Below are 19,969 nucleotides of genomic sequence, written 5' to 3' on the forward strand. Positions count from 1 at the left end.
ACAACAATCAGTCGTATACTGCACAAATCTGGCCTTTATGGAAGAGTGGCAAGAAGAAAGCCATTTCTTAAAGATATCCATAAAAAGTGTCGTTTACAGTTTGCCACAAGCCACCTGGGAGACACACCAAACATGTGGAAGAAGGTGCTCTGGTCAGATGAAACCAAAATCGAACTTTTTGGCAACAATGCAAAACGTTATGTTTGGCGTAAAAGCAACACAGCTCATCACCCTGAACACACCATCCCCACTGTCAAACATGGTGGTGGCAGCATCATGGTTTGGGCCTGCTTTTCTTCAGCAGGGACAGGGAAGATGGTTAAAATTGATGGGAAGATGGATGGAGCCAAATACAGGACCATTCTGGAAGAAAACCTGATGGAGTCTGCAAAAGACCTGAGACTGGGACGGAGATTTGTCTTCCAACAAGACAATGATCCAAAACATAAAGCAAAATCTACAATGGAATGGTTCACAAATAAACATATCCAGGTGTTAGAATGGCCAAGTCAAAGTCCAGACCTGAATCCAATCGAGAATCTGTGGAAAGAACTGAAAACTGCTGTTCACAAATGCTCTCCATCCAACCTCACTGAGCTCGAGCTGTTTTGCAAGGAGGAATGGGCAAAAATTTCAGTCTCTCGATGTGCAAAACTGATAGAGACATACCCCAAGCGACTTACAGCTGTAATCGCAGCAAAAGGTGGCGCTACAAAGTATTAACTTAAGGGGGCTGAATAATTTTGCACGCCCAATTTTTCAGTTTTTTATTTGTTAAAAAAGTTTGAAATATCCAATAAATTTCGTTCCACTTCATGATTGTGTCCCACTTGTTGTTGATTCTTCACAAAAAATTACAGTTTCATATCTTTATGTTTGAAGCCTGAAATGTGGCAAAAGGTCGCAAAGTTCAAGGGGGCCGAATACTTTCGCAAGGCACTGTATATATATATATATATATATATATATATATATATATATATATATATATATACATGGATGAAGGCTATATTTGCATCCTGAGCCATTCAAAAAAGGCATAATACCACAGTAGTGACGTCAAAAAGTGATAATTCCTCTAGGAGAAAATATACTTGAACTTTGATCCATTCGACTCCTCAAGACCATCACTTTCAATTCAAACACAAAATGTCTCATTCTCAATCACTCGACAACACCCACAGTATAGAAATATCCATTAATAATCAACAAAATGAGAATACGCTGTAAAAAAATTATGCAAAGCTGGTACATTCGTATCTCAGAGAAATTGGAGAGGAACGGAAAATTAAAACATAAAGCTGAAGGACGAACAGATAACAACATAGAACGTCTGTACAGCACTGAAACACTACGTTTAAAAAAACCCAGATGAACTCATCTTCTTTAATATTAGAATCACAAGGGTATCCATGTATTATAAAAAATAATAGATGGGCCTCTTCAGTGAGTTACAGGAAAACAATTCCATCTCGGGTTTCTGTGACAGTTTATAAACGACTCGACCTTCAGTCTCGTAATTTATGACGTCACAGAAACCCTGGATGGAATTATTTTCATGTAACTCACTGAAGCCCAGCTATTTTATATATTATACAGGCAACTTACGACACAATTGGTTCCTGAAAGTCGCACTGTAAGTCGCAGCATCATAAGTCGTAGCACATTTTCCCATAAGAACAATGTCTTATGGGAAAATGCAAAACAGGGCCAATCTATATGCAGTCAAATATTAACATAACCCCTCTGCTACCATTGTTCGCATATAGGCAAAAAAGTTGTTGATGCAGAGAAATGAATAACACCTACATTTACTTAACAAGGTGCAAATTTACTGAAATGTATGTATTAACACAGTTTATATTTTCCGTACGCTCTCTACCTGAACAAAAGGGGCCTTTTACATTGTTGCATTATTATTATTATTATTATTATTATTATTATTATTATTATTATTATTATTATTGTATTTAAAGTACCTTGTTCTATGTGTGAAGAACAGGACAGCTACAGTACATACTGTACAACCTCCAGAAAAAAGTCTCAGCCTTACAAATCATTCAACCATGACATCTTTACTGTAGCGGTTCACTGACAGGTGACAGTATTTAGAAACCTAATATTTTGTGGTAATCAATCATTGACGTAGAAATATATGAAACAAAGTTTAGTTCATTTCACATGCAATGACCCGTGAAGGTTTATTACATCCAAGTTTTGGTGTATTAAGTGTCAGAATTAGTAATAAACTTAGCAAGGCAAAAAAAGAAAAACAATACTAAGGACAGACTGTGCTGCTAGTGAAGATTATTAGAATTCTGTTCAAACAAATGTAAGTCACTTCTGGAATAGTATGCCACAGATTTACATACTTTACATTACAGTGTAAATATCACTCCATCCATGTGACTGGCTGTCTGTTTCAGGATGTCTCTTGTTTCTAGGAAATGGAGATAACCGTTAGCTAAATCTGCAAGGGGCTTAGTGGAACACCAACTTTTAATGCTTTATTTGACAAGCACAATTTTTTTTCATGTTTTATTACTGTTGCATGGCATATTTTTGAAGCATAAGATTTAAATATTGTAGCTTTAATAAATAAATATTTCCTACAAAATCAAGTCTTTTGTGATATTTTCAGTAACAGATATTGTGAAGTCGTGGTAGATGATGACGATAATAAATACAAATATACATATTTTTGTGTAACATAAAGTCCACATTTGGGTCCATTACAAATACCATGAATTACAGTTTTAGGAGATGCAAGATGGTGGGACATTAGGGGACTATTTATATATATATATATATTCTAGAGCAGTGTTTCTCACTCTGGTCCTGGGGGCCCACTGTGTCTGCTGGTTTTCATTCCAACTGACCTTTCAATTACTTAACTGGACCCTTAATTGAAATGAGAATTTGCTTAATTAGACCATTAATTGTTTCCAGATGTTAAACAGTTGCAGAGTTCAAGTTACTTTTAAAATGTTATAGCTAACTTTAAATCAGAAAACAATTAAAAAAGGCTCAATTAAGGGTCTAGTTAAGTAATTGAGAGCTCAGTTGGAATGAAAACCAGCAGAGACAGTGGGCCTCCAGGACCTGGGTGAGAAACACAGCTCTAGAGGATGTGGCCAGTTTGTGGATGATGAGTGATGGTCTCCATTCATAAAAAACAAAAAAACAAAACAATATTCTTTATCCAAAAATATATGATCCCTATAAAACCTGGAGGACTCCGGACCGTGAAGACCCTGCCATTAATCTTACCTGTTGTTCACTGCGCTACACAGGACACACGTTATAAATGTATTTCTATTTTAAAATATGATATCTTGCACCACACTAGGTTAAAGCAGGCTATCAGTTGCTTACCCTACTTTCACAGTCTGTTACTGTTTCTCTTCCTCAATCATTTTACCTATGAATTTTCTTCAGGCCCAAATAATGTTAGTGGCTGCAACGCATGTTAGTTAATAAGGGAAGCAGCTAGTTAATGTCAGGAAAGAAGAGGTGGGGACCATTTCAATTCCAGGGTTCATCCCAGACATGTTCAATTGGATCGAGATCCAGGGATGTGGTGGCCATGCAAGATGCTTGAAGTCCCTTTCACTCCTCAAACTATTCACACACAATTCTGGCATGGGGGATGAGTGCATTATCTTCTCGAAAGTAGCCATCGTCATCAGTGTAGCATTATTGGCTGAAGTAAATTACGACAATTGGCCTTCCAGAGCAATCAAGGGACCAAGGATTTACCAGCAGAACATGCCCTGGACCAGCGCAGATCCACTTGGGTAGATGGGTTCTAATAAAGTGACTCTTTTTGCCTGCATTTGTGTAGATTTTTTGCATTATATGGCAAATGCACCTAAAACATATATGCTGTATAAATCAATAATTATCTTTTTATTCAATATTGGAATATTTGCTCCTTTATATTAAACCTGTATTCCCGTTTGCAGTAAAAAAAATAATGCTACAAAATGTTAGCACATCTAACACATGTCTACTATTACATGGGTTTCTTTGTCAAGGATGCACATAGGAGACCTACATAGTATTGTTACTTACTTGAGCAGTTTACTATGGGTGCAACACTTTCTATCCCTGTATAAACTGAGGTGTGTGGTGGTAGATATCAAATTGAGATTTTGTGTGGCAATTAAGGGACTTCACAAACACCATCCATTATGCAATTACTAGATTATCATGTTCACCTTAAATTGAAGGATATATTATGTTGCACCACATTCTCAATAAGGATTTGAGATTGCTTGGATATCTTATTCTATATACCAGCCAAAAACAGAATATCCAGAGCATCTTAAAAAACAGGAAAAAAAAAAAACATAATTTGAAAAGGAAGCAGCTGTGCAGGGTCAAAGGTTCTTAATCGTCTGAGCAATTCCTAGATTAAGGACCTGCTCTGAGTTTTGATTAAGAATGCAGGGTTAAAAGATTAAATAACACAAAACCAAATGAAGGCTGTTTAAATCCAATCCCAGAATTCATCAAACTACCAATAACTTAAGATGTCATTACAACATGGGATTAGTTTAAAGCTCTCTTGAACTCTTAGCTGATGTTTCACAATGGTACCATTCCCACATGCTCTACTTTCACATGGAAATGGTATTTTATAATCATTTTAACAATGAAATCTCGCCATTCTGCTTTAAGTGTGAGAGTGTGTGTGTTAGATGAAGAAAAAAAAAATCTGTGTAAAAATAACCCACAATTTTATTCGGCGCAACAGTGTCTGGAATTTTCAGGTGAAAATAAGAACGAATTGTCTTACATTTTTTGTAAGAAAGAATACTCAGCTGGTAAAAGCATGTGTGCAGGGGTTTGCAGGGTGAGATACAGAGTCAGGGGAGCACAAGTCTGCTTCCTGACTGTGCAAATTTGCTGGTCTTTGCTAGGAATACCAGAAGAATTGTACATTTTAAGTGCTGAAGACTGTCAGGTTAGGGGGCAGCTATATAACACAAAAAGCACACGAGTGAAGGCAAGTACATATTCTGTGCTGCTTCTACTGGCTTTCAGGTGTAAATCATACCTGTTGTACATTGACATCAGCTTCCTTGTTATAACTGTTGCATTATAAAGTGGCATACTGACATAATCCTCTTGTATATTATTCTGCCATTTAATGTAAACAGACAATCATCCTTTTTCATTGCTTCTATGAATCAAGTTCCCTTTGTCTTCTTCCTATTGTAGCTTCAGAGGAAAGGGACACAGGATTTTAATCCTTCTTTACCCTAAGAATACATACTAGATTCTCAATATTGTCTTAGGCTTATAACAAAGAATTTGGTTACACCAGTTCTCTACAGTAGATTCTGTATCCCCTCTATTAGTATGTGATTCATGTGTCCCACAGTTTCAGTGAAACAGGTCATGGCAGCATGTGCTGCAATGAGATTCCCTCAGTCCACCAAAGAAAGCACAGGGTTCTCCAAATGAACCGTGTGGAAAAGGGAGGCTAGAGGTAGGAATAGCAGAGACAGGAGATGCAGTTCAGTGCTGGTTGAACACGTTTATATTTAAAATTAAATGAAATCAAATAAATAAAGCCCACACACAGACTTTACAAACAGACTTTATTCACCCAAACTAAAGCTATTATGGTGAACAGGCTCAAAAGCACAGTTCCTGAGCTGAACTGTGAACATGTGGTCAAGCTAGGGTTGCCACCTTTTCCACAGACCAAACCCAGACATATTTCTCAGTCAGCCTAGGTCTATCAAAACTGCAGTATACTGTAATACAGTTTAACAGTACCACCAGATCTCGGTACAAAGCAATAATCATGCAGTATACACAGTATTGTACTCTTGATATTTCTCGCACTCAAACTTGCAAGCCAGCCAAATAGTAGCTATATCATGGTAGGTTAGAGGCTAATCTTACCTGAGACAAGTAGCTGTGGTGATGAGTAACGCTGTAGCAAATCAATGCAATTTCTGAAGCGACAAGCTTGTCCACCTGCTTTTTTTTTTTTTAAACAAATAATTTTTCCAGACAGTCACTGGGTTTCTGAGCCTAAGCCCATGTGTGACACATAATAAATACACACAAACATTATTAATAGACGTTAAAAACTACGGCACTATTGATTGTGTGTCGGTAAAAAAAAGCCACATATGCATATATATGGTTTAATTACCATTATATATCGTAAGTAAACCATATTTTACTGCAAAGGTTATGTATTTAATCACACGCAGATCAATGTAATGTAAAACATTATTCAAATGCTGGGGGCACAGTAGAATGTACAGATCAGTGCTAAACAGTACATTTCTAATAAGATAGTGGAAATCCTTTAAGCAACTAATGTACCGTATAATGGGAAATTTTGGCTGGTATTAAATTCGTGGATTTGCTACCTTGGTAAATTTTGACAGTTCTTGAATTGGCATTTATCACTTAGCACGTTCACAAAGAAAAATGCCACAGTTTTGTATTTCTACTCTTAATTTAAAAAACATTCAAATACATGTTTACTTAATGAAATGTGTCTGCTAATACAGTACCTCATTTACAGTAACTGCACATTTTGTCACTGCAGCCACTTGGAGAACAACAAAGAAGGCCTTCTAAAAATGAGTTACAATATGTATCATTGTTATGTGGTCCTTACATTTTAAGATACAAGAAATTAGAAAGGATTACTAACTGCAGTACTCTTAATGATAGGATTTAACTCTCAGTTTTAACATAAACAACTGCAATAAAGATAACTTTTTTTTGCATTTTACACAGTGTTAGCTTTAAATCTGGTAATTTTCTTAAAGCATACCAGTGCCATAATTAAAATTTCATCCCAGGGTCAGTATGACAGCGATGTTGAGATATATTGGACAAATCATTTAACTTTTTGTCCATTTAGTTTAACAGGGAACAACAGGGTTTTATAACCCCTCCTCCCACTATATATCCTAGATACTTGACCTTGGTTAAACCTACAAAACATTTCTCAGGGTTTGCTGTAAGGCCCGTCTCTCTAAGAGCGTGTAACACTTTTCTAACCTGGGGCAAGTGTTCGTCCCACCCTTCTGAAAAGATTATGATGTCATCAATATAGGTGGATGCGTACTCACTGTGAGGTCGTAGTACTTTGTCCATCAAATGTTGGAAGTACGCTGGGGCTCCGTGCAATCCAAAGGGCATCACCTGTATTGATATAAACCTCTGGAACTTTGAGAGAGAGGAATTTTCCAATATCCTTTTGTGAGATCTAATGTAGTTAGGTATTTGGTGTTTCCTAGTCTTTCAATTAATTCATCTACCCAAGGCATTGGGTAGGAATCGAATTTGGAAACTAGTTTAAGTTGTCGGAAGTCATTGCAGAACCTCCAGCTTCCATCAGGTTTGGTCACCATTATTATGGGACTATTCAAGGGGCTGGAGGATTCTTCAGTGACATCCAACTGTAATATTTTTTTGAGCTCTTTGATTACGTCTATCTTATTTGCCTCAGGCAGACGATATGGCCTCTCACTCGTACACTGGGTAGGTGGGTGGGGGGTGTTCGATACTGTGCTGAATAACTGAAGTACAACCTGGGATGTTAGAGAACCTGTCTCTATTTTCTGCAACTAACATGTGTACTTCTTTCTTCTATATTTAAATTAGGACCTATATTTACACTTTGTTCCTTCATCCTGAACACATGCCCTAGTTCCAATGTTCACTTCTGTTGGCGGAGTATAGTCTACCCAGGGTTTTAACAGATTTATGTGATAGATTTGGATCTCCTTATGTCGGCCCGGCGGGTACACCTTATAATTAACTGGACCCACAGCTTCAATAATCTTGTATGGACCCTGCCATTGAGTAAAAAGTTTGCTAGTCTTTACAGTTTTATTATAATGGCGTGCCTGTCTGGTTTGGGCTTTCTCTAGATGCTCTTGGACTATGGAAGTTACCCTTTCTATCCTGTCTTGCATCTGTATTATATAATCTACCATATTCTGACTGCAGGAAGTGTGGCTTTCCCAGGTCTCTTTGGTAATATCTAGGATTCCACAGAGTTGTCTCCCATACAATAGCTCAAAGGGGGAAAATCCTGTGGAAGCCTGGGGCACTTCATGTATTATGAACATTAAATATGGAAGAAGGAGGTCCCAATCTTTCCCGTCTTTTCCGATCACCTTCCTAAGTATGCTTTTTAAGGTTTTATTAAATCTCTCGACTAGCCCATCGGTTTGGGGGTGGTAAACTGATGTTCTAATGGAGTGGATTTGTAAAGTTGTACATACATTTTTCATTATGCGACTAAAAAACAGAGTTCCTTGATCCATCAGGATCTCTTTGGTAATACCTACCCTTGAAAAAGCTTGCACTAACTCTTTCACAATGGTTTTTAGGCTACATTTCGAAGTGGAATTGCTTCAGGATATCGAGTGGCAGAATCTAAGATTACCAAAAGATATTCATGTCCTCTGGCAGACCTAAGTCCATTGCAATTCGGTCAAACGGGATGTCTATTATTGGCATAGGTTGTAAGGGGGCTCATAAATGGGGTCTGGGACTAGCTCTTTGACATGTGGGACAGGACTTACAAAAATATTCCACAGTCTTTTGAATCCCTAGCCAATAAAATCTTTGGATAATGCGATTCAACGTTTTATCCGTGGCTAAATGAGTTCCAAAGAGGTGACTATGCACTAATTTTAAAACATGGTGTTAAAGGCAGGAGGAACTAATAATTGTTCCACTGGACTGCCGTTAATCACCGTCCCTCTATATAACAAATCGTTCTTTTGAAAAAAGTATTCCCCAGGGTTAATCACTACTCCCTCTATGGGTACCCCGTCTATGGACGCTAATCTCGTGAGGATATGGACTAGTGATGTATCCTGTTCTTGTTCCCTGGCAAATTGCACTCTTAATGGGAAAAATCTATCCTGCCAGGTTTCTTCTACCCTGTCTGGGTCCATACTCAATTCCTCTCCTCCTGTCTCGTTTAAAATATCTGTTTCGTTACACTGTATACCGACACCCTGCTGTGTGCATTTCCCTGGTTCCCCCACTAAAGTAACCTCAATAGGTGGTCCTCTATCTCTTGCTAGGCATCACTCTTTGAGGGTTTTCCTGGGCTTAGGGCTTGTTTTAGTGTATGGTAACTCATGCTTGGCAGAAGGTAATACAGTAACCAGGCTCTCTGGTGACCCCAATTGGGTCTCTATTTTGTTCAGGGGTCTCTCCAATTCCCATTTTATATTCACCAGACTAGAAAAGATGGGAAAATCTCGGCCGGGGATTACCTAGTGGGGCAACCGGGAGACGACTCCTATCCTCATCTTGTGACCGACATTATTATATGTTAGCGTCACTATAGTGGTAGGATAGTATATGACGTCTCCGTGGATGCAGGTAATTCCTGTCTGGAGATTATAATCCAATTTGTCCTGCTCACAATATTCAGGCACTAGAAGTGTAATTGAACTTCCCGAATCAATAAGAGCCTCGGTACTTACATTTTTTATTTATTTTATTTCTTAGCCGACGCCCTTATCCAGGGCGACTTACAATTGTTACAAGACATCACATTATTTTTACATACAATTACCCATTTATACAGTAGGGTTTTTTTTTTTTACTGGAGCAATCTAGGTAAAGTACCTTGTTCAAGGGTACAGCAGCAGTGTCCCCCGGCTGAGATTGAACCCACGACCCTCCGGTCAAGAGTCCAGAGCCCTAACCACTACTCCACACTGCTGCCCCAGCTGATTTACAGCAGCGTCCATATAATGTGCTTCACCAGCACCTGCACCTCCGCCATATACGGATATCAACCCTCAGATACTCCAGCAACCACTATACTGCCAAGTTTTTCTCTACGTCACACTGCATGGGTTCTGAGCCTTCCAGGCAATTTTTAGTGATCTGTCCAATCTTCAGACATTTGTAGCATCTATAAGTGGAGTGATCTATAGGGTTTCTGCTTCGGAATGGTCTTCCCTTAAAAACTCGATTTTGGTCTTCTTTGTGACATTCCACCTCTGGTTTCTTGTCAGTCATCTGGAGTTTTCTTGGTTTCCATACATTAGTAGTCTCCTTAAAACTTCCAGTCTGGGAACTTCGGGCTAACTCTTCGGCAGCCAGTTGTCTCTCAACTAAGGCCACAAAAGTATCAATAGTACTTGGATCGTTTTGGCCTATCCACTTCTTTAATGAGGCTGGCAAATCCCTCATGTAGCGATCCATCACGATCAACTCCACAATACGGTATCCATTATTGACCTCTGGTCCCAACCACCATTGTGCTAAATGTATTAAATCAAACATTTGTGCTCGCACTGCCGTGGTCACACCTGCCCTTGCCAGGATTTCTGCCTTCAGCTTTTCATAGTTTTCAAGCTCCTTTGCTGGAAGGTCATGATAAGTCTTTTTTAGTGTGTCCCATATTAAAAATGGTGCGAAGATCCCAGCCCACCTATCCCTGTTCCATGCTTCCCGTGTTGTATTCTGCAGATGACCTTGTGCCAAATATCTCATAATGGCCACTATCTCTTCCCGCATTTCCCTGAGTAAGGCTTCATGTTGCCGGTTCGTCTCCTGTTGGGTGGCCATAGCCGAAACCAAGGCTTGAATCAGTGTGTCTGCCATATTGTCCGTCTCTCTTGGGAAAGGTCGGGTACTGTAGCTGTGATTAGGCTTAAGTTTGGCATCCCACTCTGCCACCATGTGTGAACTATGAGTTCAGTAATTGTTGTGGTAGCCAAGATTTGCCTTTGCAGAGAGGAGATGGAACAGCAGGACTACTGAATCAAAAACGTACATTTTTTATTTGAAAGAAAATTAAACAAAATAATAAACAAAAGAAAACCTGCCTTCTGTGCTCTAACTTCACTTTTGTTTTTTTCCCTATCTAATTCTGCTGAAGCTTGCCTTCAGACAAGTAGAAACAATATTTTTCTTTTATATACTGCAGGGCCAAAGTCCAGTATCTGGGTGCACGGTATGGTTCACAAGACCTCAGGGTTCATAGGGCTGTACAGTCCAAGTCTGTCCGTTGTATTCCCCTTGATGTCCTGGTAACTGGTTGCTTTGTATTTCCTTCCACAGGTAGATCGTCTGGTGCTGTCACGGTAAGTTCACAGGGTGGACTCTGTTCCTTCTGGAGTCCTGCAAAGGAAGCGCTTCACAAGACTGGGTAAGTATAACAGGTTATGGGTGATATTTCACTTTAATATGTTTCCTCACTATCTGTTTCTTTGTCTCCAGGCAGACATCCTCTTGTTGATTTCCCATGTACAGTCATGACCACACTGGGCCTACTACAAATGTAATTAAATAAATAGTGGTTTTATTCTTCTGAGTTGGTGCAATTATTTCTGTCTGCAGTGTCCCTTTTATTGCAGGTAAAATATCACAGTCCTTGCAGACTCTTATAGCCAGCCTTTCAACACAATATAAAAGTATAATATTTCTCTGAATGCAAGCACAGTACAATGTATCTTTTAAATTAAATACAACTAATAAGGCCTTTTGCAAACACATACTAAACACAGGCAATGCGCTGCTCCATGCAGCTTAAAACAAACACTAGGCCCGATTGTTTACATATGCAGCAGGAAGTCCAATGCTGCCGAGTCTGAGTAACACAGTCCATAAATTAAACAGTCTTTGTTCCACGAAGAAGAAGACACGGTAAGTACACCTGCACCTTTTGTTTATACATGGTATATTTTTAAATAACTCAAATGATAAAAGATTGTTGTACTCACACTAGCTCTGTGTTGTTCTCTGCATTCCAGAATCGCTCCAACGCGATGTATTTGAAATTGACACAGTTTTAATTCCAGTTGTTTAGTGATCCAAAGATAGGAAATGCTTCACTCTGTTCCAGTTGGATCCACTGATGTTTCTTCTGTCTCTTAGCATTTGACTCCACACACTAGGAATACTAAGCACACTTAAAAAAGATTTACTTGCAAAGACAATCTTCTCTGTCCCTTCACTTGGAGGTTGAAATTGAAACAAGTTTCTTTGGTAAGTATCACTTAGGTTGGTACAGCCCAAACTTCCTCCAAGCTTCTACACCCAACTTGTCTTTCTGTACTGCTCCCTTTTTATACCTGCCTTCAGGCTAATTGGCTCCTCTACCTTCCTGGTTCTGAGTGGCTTATGGAAGTTGTAGTTTTTTCTCTTTCTTATTCTTTTGTTCTGTGTAAGGGATTCATTATCTGAGGACATTTTATCAGGAGCCCCACACTCCTGATATCCTTTCCTCACCCACCATGGTTTCCACCCTCACAGGACATTATTACAAAAAAAAAATGCTTACCACAATTTTCCCATTGAAGTACAATCAAATGGTACTCTTCTTGCAAGTATATAGAAAAGTACGATTAACTGGGGTCTATTCAATCACTAGGGTCTATTCAATAGATCTAAATAATGGTAGATCTATATACATCCACTGGGAACATTAGGATGTGTGCACCATGGTTTTGAAAATCAAACATCTAGCAGTGCTGTGATTTTCTCTAGTGTTCTGTAGAAACATGCAAAATGCCACCAGAGAGCCTTTAATGAAAAAGAATGGTGGTTTTTAGGTCCATCAACATTTAGATCAATTGAATTGACCACAATGACTTTTCACATAGCCAAGTAGCAACCCATCAAGAAAGCATTTCACAATTAGGAATCAACTTGCAATTACAATTCTGCAACACTGCTCACAAGATGTATTCATATAGATCTTTGCTGTTATGCAACAGTAAACAGCTGCTATTTCAAAGCAGTGACACATGGGGGGTAGGGATAATGAAAAACAAATCCTTTGCAATAATCTTGTAAAGTATTACACTTCATTTACTAGAAGATTGAGTGTGGTTCTTTTGAGGTACTAGCAACATCTTTGAGTCCTTAATAATTTATAATTACTACAAAATATTATTTATATAAAAAAAATCATTCAAGATGGCCTTTGAATGGTTCACTACTTTTTCAGCTTTAACCCTTTGCAGTCCATTTATTAAGTGCGTGTCAGGCGCGTCAGGTCCAATTTATTTTCACACACGCAGTTAATTTTAGACATGCTATTTAAAAGTATTTTTTTTCACAGTAAAACAGGTTTAAAAGGCACTGCATATCAACAGGACACTGGATGCGGAAGCAGCTATCTTGTTTGTTTATGTCCGTGTTATCTATGTGGTGTCGGGTCTATCAGTATTCATGAGATACGCCCATTTTTTTCGGCTTCTCTCGGCTCCTATCGGTCTCACTCGGACATTGAATGGTTTTCTCTGCTTTTTCTGGAGAAAAAATGACTAGAGACCTGTTTTTTGCGTCTTTTTAATGATGTCGGACAGAGTCCGACATTGGACCGGAAAGGGAAAATTATGATTTCGGACCAGGTCCGACATAGGACCGCAAAGGGTTAACTGGATGAGCCACTCGGGGACGTCTACTTGTCAATGTACTATTGTAGGGTATAAATAAATACAATTGAAGTGCCATTTGTGTTTGTAGTTGTTAGCTATACCATGTATGTAACATTTCATTATATACTATTAAGCCTTTAAAATGACGATAGAACTCCCTATTGCAAATCACCTGTAAGGAAACTTTAATGTAATAGTATGCCGTTTCCTATACCAAGATTTCCTTATTTAATCTTAGGTTTTTATTTGTATAATTCAAATAAAATCTACAGTAGAGGTCAGCTGTCATATAATGTACGTATCCAGAGTTCAGATAGGCTACAGTTGCATTGATAATTTCTTGGTAGTAACATTACACTGGGTGCAAATAACAGTATATCATTTTAGCAATACAAAAAACATTCCATAAGATTACAAACAGTTAAAAAAAAGTGAATATATCTAATTCATAACCACAAGTATAGAAAAGGCTAAAATATTTTCATAACTACAAATATTGAATTATCTAGGTAGTCTTACAATACTGACCTACTAACATACCATCTAGTGTATTGGGTCACTGAAATGATTAAACACAGTGGATTGTATCAAAATGTCAGAGTCATGACAGGAGCCAGGGAAATTTGCACATCAGTTCCAGGTGTTATAGGATGCATCGCAAATCACCTGAACGTTTAGTGAATGTTGGAACCCTTCCTGTTCACATACGCATGGTGCTGTGGTGATTTGAGTGCAACGTGTGTGGAATCGATGGCTTCCATTACTCTGAGAAATCCAGCAATGTCATAAAACTCCCTTTTAATATTTTGTAGCTGCTCTTGATCATGTGGGATACTGATATAATCGTTAACTCTCTTTATCAAGTCACCCGTGACCCTTTGAAATGACCCAGAGACATAGAAGGACAATGCTGCCAAGCCAACACCTTCATATGCGGAGGTACGGCACGGCCCCTTTTCATAGACAATTCAAGGTCCCCCCCAGAGTCTGACAGAGGTCGACAATAGCTGCCCTATACAGACGCAATCAAGTTTTTAGATCATCATCTGGTAAATCTAATACATGAACCCTGGTCCTGTACACCCTCTCTCTGTATCGTCTACGTTGCAGTTGGGGGTGTCAGTCTCAGGCTCGCACTCAGGCTCTAAAATTAAATTTTCTGCTACTGCTGCTGTGACTGCTGCCACTCCCGCAATTTTGTTTATTCCATTTTTTTTTTAGTACCAAATAACTTAAATACTGTTTCAAGGTGAGTTATATACTTTTTATGTTAGCTTGCGAGGTTCAGGGGGCGTGGAGCTGGGGGGCCGCTAATCTCTAATCTTTCAATTTTCTAATCTCCAGTTAATTAGTTCTATTTACTATTTAAGACCTGATCACCTGCACCTTTTCTGTCTAGTGTTTCGTTTTTTGAATCCTGACTCGTAGTGTTTCGCATTACTCCCGAAAAAAAAAAAAAAAAAAAAAAACATCGCAAGATTAATACGCGCAGTCTTACCTGCTTCCAAATGGAAAAGCTTTCAGTTTACGCATTCCCTTCCGACTCAGACGAGTTCCTGCCTCCGACCCCTCCACCGGTCCGTCTTTGTCAGGCATTTCGTTCCTCGTCCCGGTCCGCGACCGCGCCAGCCCCGTCAGCCAACCTTGCTTCCACCCGGCGTTCAGCTAGGCAAGAGCGGGGCCCAAAGCGCGGTTCCGCTAGCCAGCCCCTACCGCAGCTCCACTACAAAGATTGGACGACACCTAAACTGCTGAAAGTACTCTTTGAAAAGTCCATTCCTATTCCCGTCGGCGGAGATCGCATGTCCCTTTTTGTTACCTATTGTGAAGCCTTGTCAGCCGAGCCGATTTTCCCCCCCCGCTTGCAAGCCTCAGCCGTCAGGCCCTCCTCTTCTGCTCCTGTTCCTGCTGCGCATACGCAAGACTCTGCTTTCGCAGCTCAGCTCCCCCCGGCGGCGCAGTCAACGCAGCCACAGCATCTGCCGCAATCACTCACCCCGCCCATCCCCTCCTCCAGCAGCGCCCCTCAAGTCACTTTTAATCAGCTGCAAACTCTGCTCCAGCCCATTATAGACTCTCAGCTAGCTCTCAGCGCCCGTCTTGACAAACTGGAAAATCCTGCTTTGGCTCCACCCGCCTTCAGTTCCGGCACTCCTGCTTATACCCTTGGTACGTCTTTTTCAGTACCCCCCGTTCCTCCTCCAGAGTTCAATCTCTCCTCAGCCACTGTAGCAAGTTCCTCTTCTCCCCGTGCTATTACCAGCCATTCTATTTCACCAAAAATTAGAAAGCAAATAATCGAAGGCAAGGATGTTAATCTTGTCTCTATTCTCATTGCTTCTTCTGAGTTTTTAGATCACAGAGTGGTTGACTGTGGAGACGTTTCGGTCACTCTAAAATCCCGCGACCCACGTCTTCAAAAAAGCCTTTCCGTGGGAGAATTCGTCCTCGCTTTCTCCATTTATCGCGATATTCTCTGTTCTGTTTATCCGCACAGATTACAAGAGTTAAATCAGTATCTCTTTTTGGTTGTCGAATTGGCCGTGCGCTACGGAGGCGCTTTGTTCTATCAATACCACCGTGCTTTCTCAGCCAAAGCTGCTGCCACCCTCTCAGCCGACAACCGTATTATTGATTGGTCCCGTTCCGACACAGATCTTTTCACCCGGATCTTCAGTGGAATTCGTCCCAACGCCTGCAGCGCATGTGCCTCCACAGCGCACTCCTCTTATCTATGCCCTAAGACAGCAGCTAGTTCTCTTCAACCCATTCATCATCCCTTGCCTTCTCTTCTCAGTTCAAGACATTTTGCCCCTGCTTCCATCCATGCTTCAGCTCCTCCCACCAGATCTCAAGCCAGAGATATCTATGGCCGTCCCATCAAGTTCACAGGTGGCAGGCAATTATGCAATAACTTTAATACTTCTGCCTGCTTCAGCAAAACCTGCAAGTACCTGCATGCCTGTAGCTTCTGCAACGACGCCCACTCACGCTCCATATGTCCTCTTACAGCGAAGTGACAATCAAAGTTACTTCAAGTTTCTACTCCTATCAACGTCCAGGCTCTCGCTAATGCGCTACAAAATCATCCAGATAAGCTGTTCGTTTCTTATCTAATTAGCGGACTTACAAATGGCTTTTTCACTGGCATTTCTCACATTCCTTCGGAGTCTCATATCTGTCAAAATCTCCGCTCTGCCATTTCTGAGCCACAAGTCGTCAGTTCCCTTCTCCAAGCCGAAGTCAGCAAAGGCTTCATGGTCGGCCCCTTTTCAGCACCCCCCTTCACTACCTTTCGTATTAATCCCATAGGCATCGCTACTCGTAAGTATTCCGGCAAGAAACGCCTTATTATTGACTTATCCGCTCCTCGGGGCGCTTACACACGCAGCATTAACTCCCTCATTTCAAGCGAGGAGTTCTCTCTTCACTACATTAAGCTCTCAGATGCCATTCATTTCATCAAAATTGCAGGTCACGGAGCCTGGCTCGCCAAAGCCGATATCTCCGATGCATTCAAGGTCATGCCTATTCACCCTTCCCTCCGTCACCTTTTCGGAGTCTGTTGGGCAGACAAGTTCTATTTCTCCACTCAGCTCACTTTCGGCTGCCGCAGTAGCCCAAAAATATTCGATTCCTTGTCAGAAGCCCTCTGCTGGATTCTGCTCAACTCCTATCATGTCCCCTTCCTCCTCCATCTAATGGATGACTTTCTGCTTATTTCCCCCCCGTCAGATCCTCCAGCCCAAGCAATTAATCAGCTAAAGACCCTCTTTTCCTCAGTCGGTGTCCCTCTTTCTCAAGAGAAAACCATCGGCCCTGTTAACTCCCTGGAATTCCTCGGCATCACACTCAATACAGTGAAATTCGAAGCCAGCCTGCCTCTTGCCAAACTCCAACGCTTACTTGCACTCATTAACAATTTTCAGATCTCCTCTTTCATTAAGAAGAGGGACCTCCTGTCTCTCCTTGGCCATTTCAATTTCGCCATTCGCATCATTCCCCAGGGCAGAACATTTATTTCACGTCTCCTAGCCCTCTCATCAACGGGCAAGAATATGAATTCTCACGTGAAAATTTCAGCCGAAGCCAGGAAAGACATAAAGATGTGGATCAGTCTCCTTACTAACTGGAATGGCCTCTCTCTATTTTACGACGATTTCATTTCAGCCCCCCACGACCTTGCCCTTTTCACTGACGCCTCATCCATCGGATTCGGCGGGTTCCTTGTTCCTGAATGGTTCTCTAGCACTTGGCCCCCTGAAATTCAGCTCCTTCCCCCTCAAGAGAAATCTACGGCACTTCTAGAGATTTATCCAATCGCGGTGGCCGCTGCCCTCTGGGGTCACCAATGGTCAAGAAAATCAATTCTTTTCTTCAGCGATAACAAACCCACAGTGCACATCATCAACAGAGGACGTTCTTCATCCCCCCTCATTATGCGCCTGCTCCGCCGTCTCATATGGTCGTCTGTATCTCTCAACTTCCTAATACAAGCTCGTCATCTTCCGGGTACCCATAATAATGCTGCGGATGCTCTTTCTCGCCTACAGGTAGCCAAGTTCCGTCAGCTGGTTCCATCTGCCTCCCCAAACCCCCTCCAGACCCCACAGTTTCATCAGCTACTTCTGGACTGAACCCTACCCTCCGCAACCTCCTTCAATCCGCTCAAAACTACATGTCTACAGCCCTCGCCCCTTCTTCAAGAGCTTCTTATTCTACGGCCTGGTCAGCATTCCTAACCTTCTGTGCTCAGAATCATATCCACCCTATTCCCTTCAATCAAGATTGGATCCTGGCCTTCATCGTCCATGCTAAGGAATCTCTCCATCTTTCCCCAGCATCCATCAAATCTTACATTTCAGGAATACAATATCACTACCGCATCATGTCCGTGCCTTCACCCACCATCCTCTCCATACCAGTTGTTCGTCTGACTCTCCGCGGAATCTTCAAAAGCTCCCCCCCTGCTGCACCTTCCCGCCTGCCTATATCAACAGATATCCTCCATTCCCTCATCTCCACTCTTCGGAAAGGTTGCTTTTCCCCATACGAAGATCTCCTAATGGAAACCATCTGCCTCACAGCCTTCTTCGGCTTCCTCAGATGCTCAGAATTCGCAGTTCCTTCAGCTTCAAGCTTCCCTGCAACGGGTATTCGTCTCTGCGATCTCTCCTGTATTAGCAACTCCTATTTCATAATCCGGCTGCGTATCTCAAAGACAGATCAACTCCGGCGTGGTCAGTTCATCCAGCTTTCAAGGATCGAATCCTCTATCTGCCCTTTCTCTGCAATGGCAAAATATCTCTCCATCAGGAAATCCCATCCCCCCCTGGACCCTCTATTTATCGATTCCTCTCACTCTATTGTCACTCGTCACTGGTTCTCAGCCCACCTCTCCTCCCTCCTTTCTAGAACAGGCCTCCCTCCTCAGCTGTATTCTCCCCATTCATTTCGTATAGGTGCAGCTACCTCCGCTGCAAGAGCCAGCATCAATCACAGTCTGATCAAGACCATGGGCCGCTGGTCCTCTTCTGCAGTAGACTATTACGTCCATTCATCTCCCCTCGATATAGCAGCAGCCCATTTTAAAATTGCTAGCATGCCCGGAGTGGGGGCTACCTGTTCGCCGGGGCCACCTGAGGTTTTCCCCTAAATTCGCTTCGAGGGGTTTTTTCCTCTCCACTGAGCGACAGGTATACACATAGTCAGGTATACACAGTCACATCCCATTAACAAATTTACTAATTCCCCTTTGTTCGTCCTTCTGGTCTTTTGTTTGTTTATTTATGTTATGCGTTGGCATGTTCTGTCTTGTTTGTCTCACGGTGTGGGAATTTTCGTAGGTGCCGGGGGTCCATCCTTTGGGGGGCAAGTGAGGCTCACTTCCCCGACCTCAGGGCTAGGCAGCCGCCTCCCTTACCTTCAGGGGTTCTCACCGCGTGAGTCAGAGCGGACCCCCGGCCAAACTCTGTCCTGTCGCAGCTCCTGCGCTCATCTCACTCGAGGCTCTCTTCTATTCTGCCTCCCTTCAGGACGTGGTCACTCGTGCCGAGTCCTATACTAACCTCAATGCTCTGTCCTTATTTTCAGGTCCCAGGCAGCGTGACGTCTCGGCCAATCAGGGGTTTTACGAGCGCCCCTTACATAAGCCTCAAATGCTGGGTACCTCTCTCATCTCCTCCCGAGGGGTGGCTTTTCAAGTCTAACCCTCATATGTGTTTTCAGGTTGCCGGGTCCTCCGCCCCTGGGATGTCGACAGCGTCGGCCCCAGTCGACGACCTCTTTTCTATCCCGTTTCCGGTTGCCGGGTCCTCCGCCCCTGGGATGTCGACAGCGTCGGCCCCAGTCGACGACCTCTTTTCTATCCTTTCCGGTTGCCGGGTCCTCCGCCCCTGGGATGTCGACAGCGTCGGCCCCAGTCGGTGACCACATTCTGTCCTACTAACTGCTCCTTGCTGCTTCTTCTGCCTTATCTTTCCCCCCAGCTCACGCCCAGTGAACATTAATTAAAACCCTCTTTTTCCAAGTGCAAATTAACTCCTGATAAATGATGACAA

General features: G+C 41.7%; 1 protein-coding gene across 1 annotated transcript; it reads left to right on the top strand.

Annotated features, from left to right (window-relative positions):
- Nucleotides 1–16,666: 16,666 nt before the first annotated feature.
- LOC131738012 (uncharacterized) lies at nucleotides 16,667–18,167 on the top strand. The gene has a single exon (XM_059030583.1). It carries the CDS (start codon nucleotides 16,667–16,669, stop codon nucleotides 18,044–18,046), a length of 1,380 nt encoding a protein of 459 aa, XP_058886566.1. The 3' UTR covers nucleotides 18,047–18,167.
- The last annotated feature ends 1,802 nt before the right edge of the window (nucleotides 18,168–19,969 follow it).

The sequence above is a fragment of the Acipenser ruthenus genome, chromosome 9 (assembly GCF_902713425.1).
Source record: "Acipenser ruthenus chromosome 9, fAciRut3.2 maternal haplotype, whole genome shotgun sequence".
NCBI classification, from domain to species: domain Eukaryota; kingdom Metazoa; phylum Chordata; class Actinopteri; order Acipenseriformes; family Acipenseridae; genus Acipenser; species Acipenser ruthenus.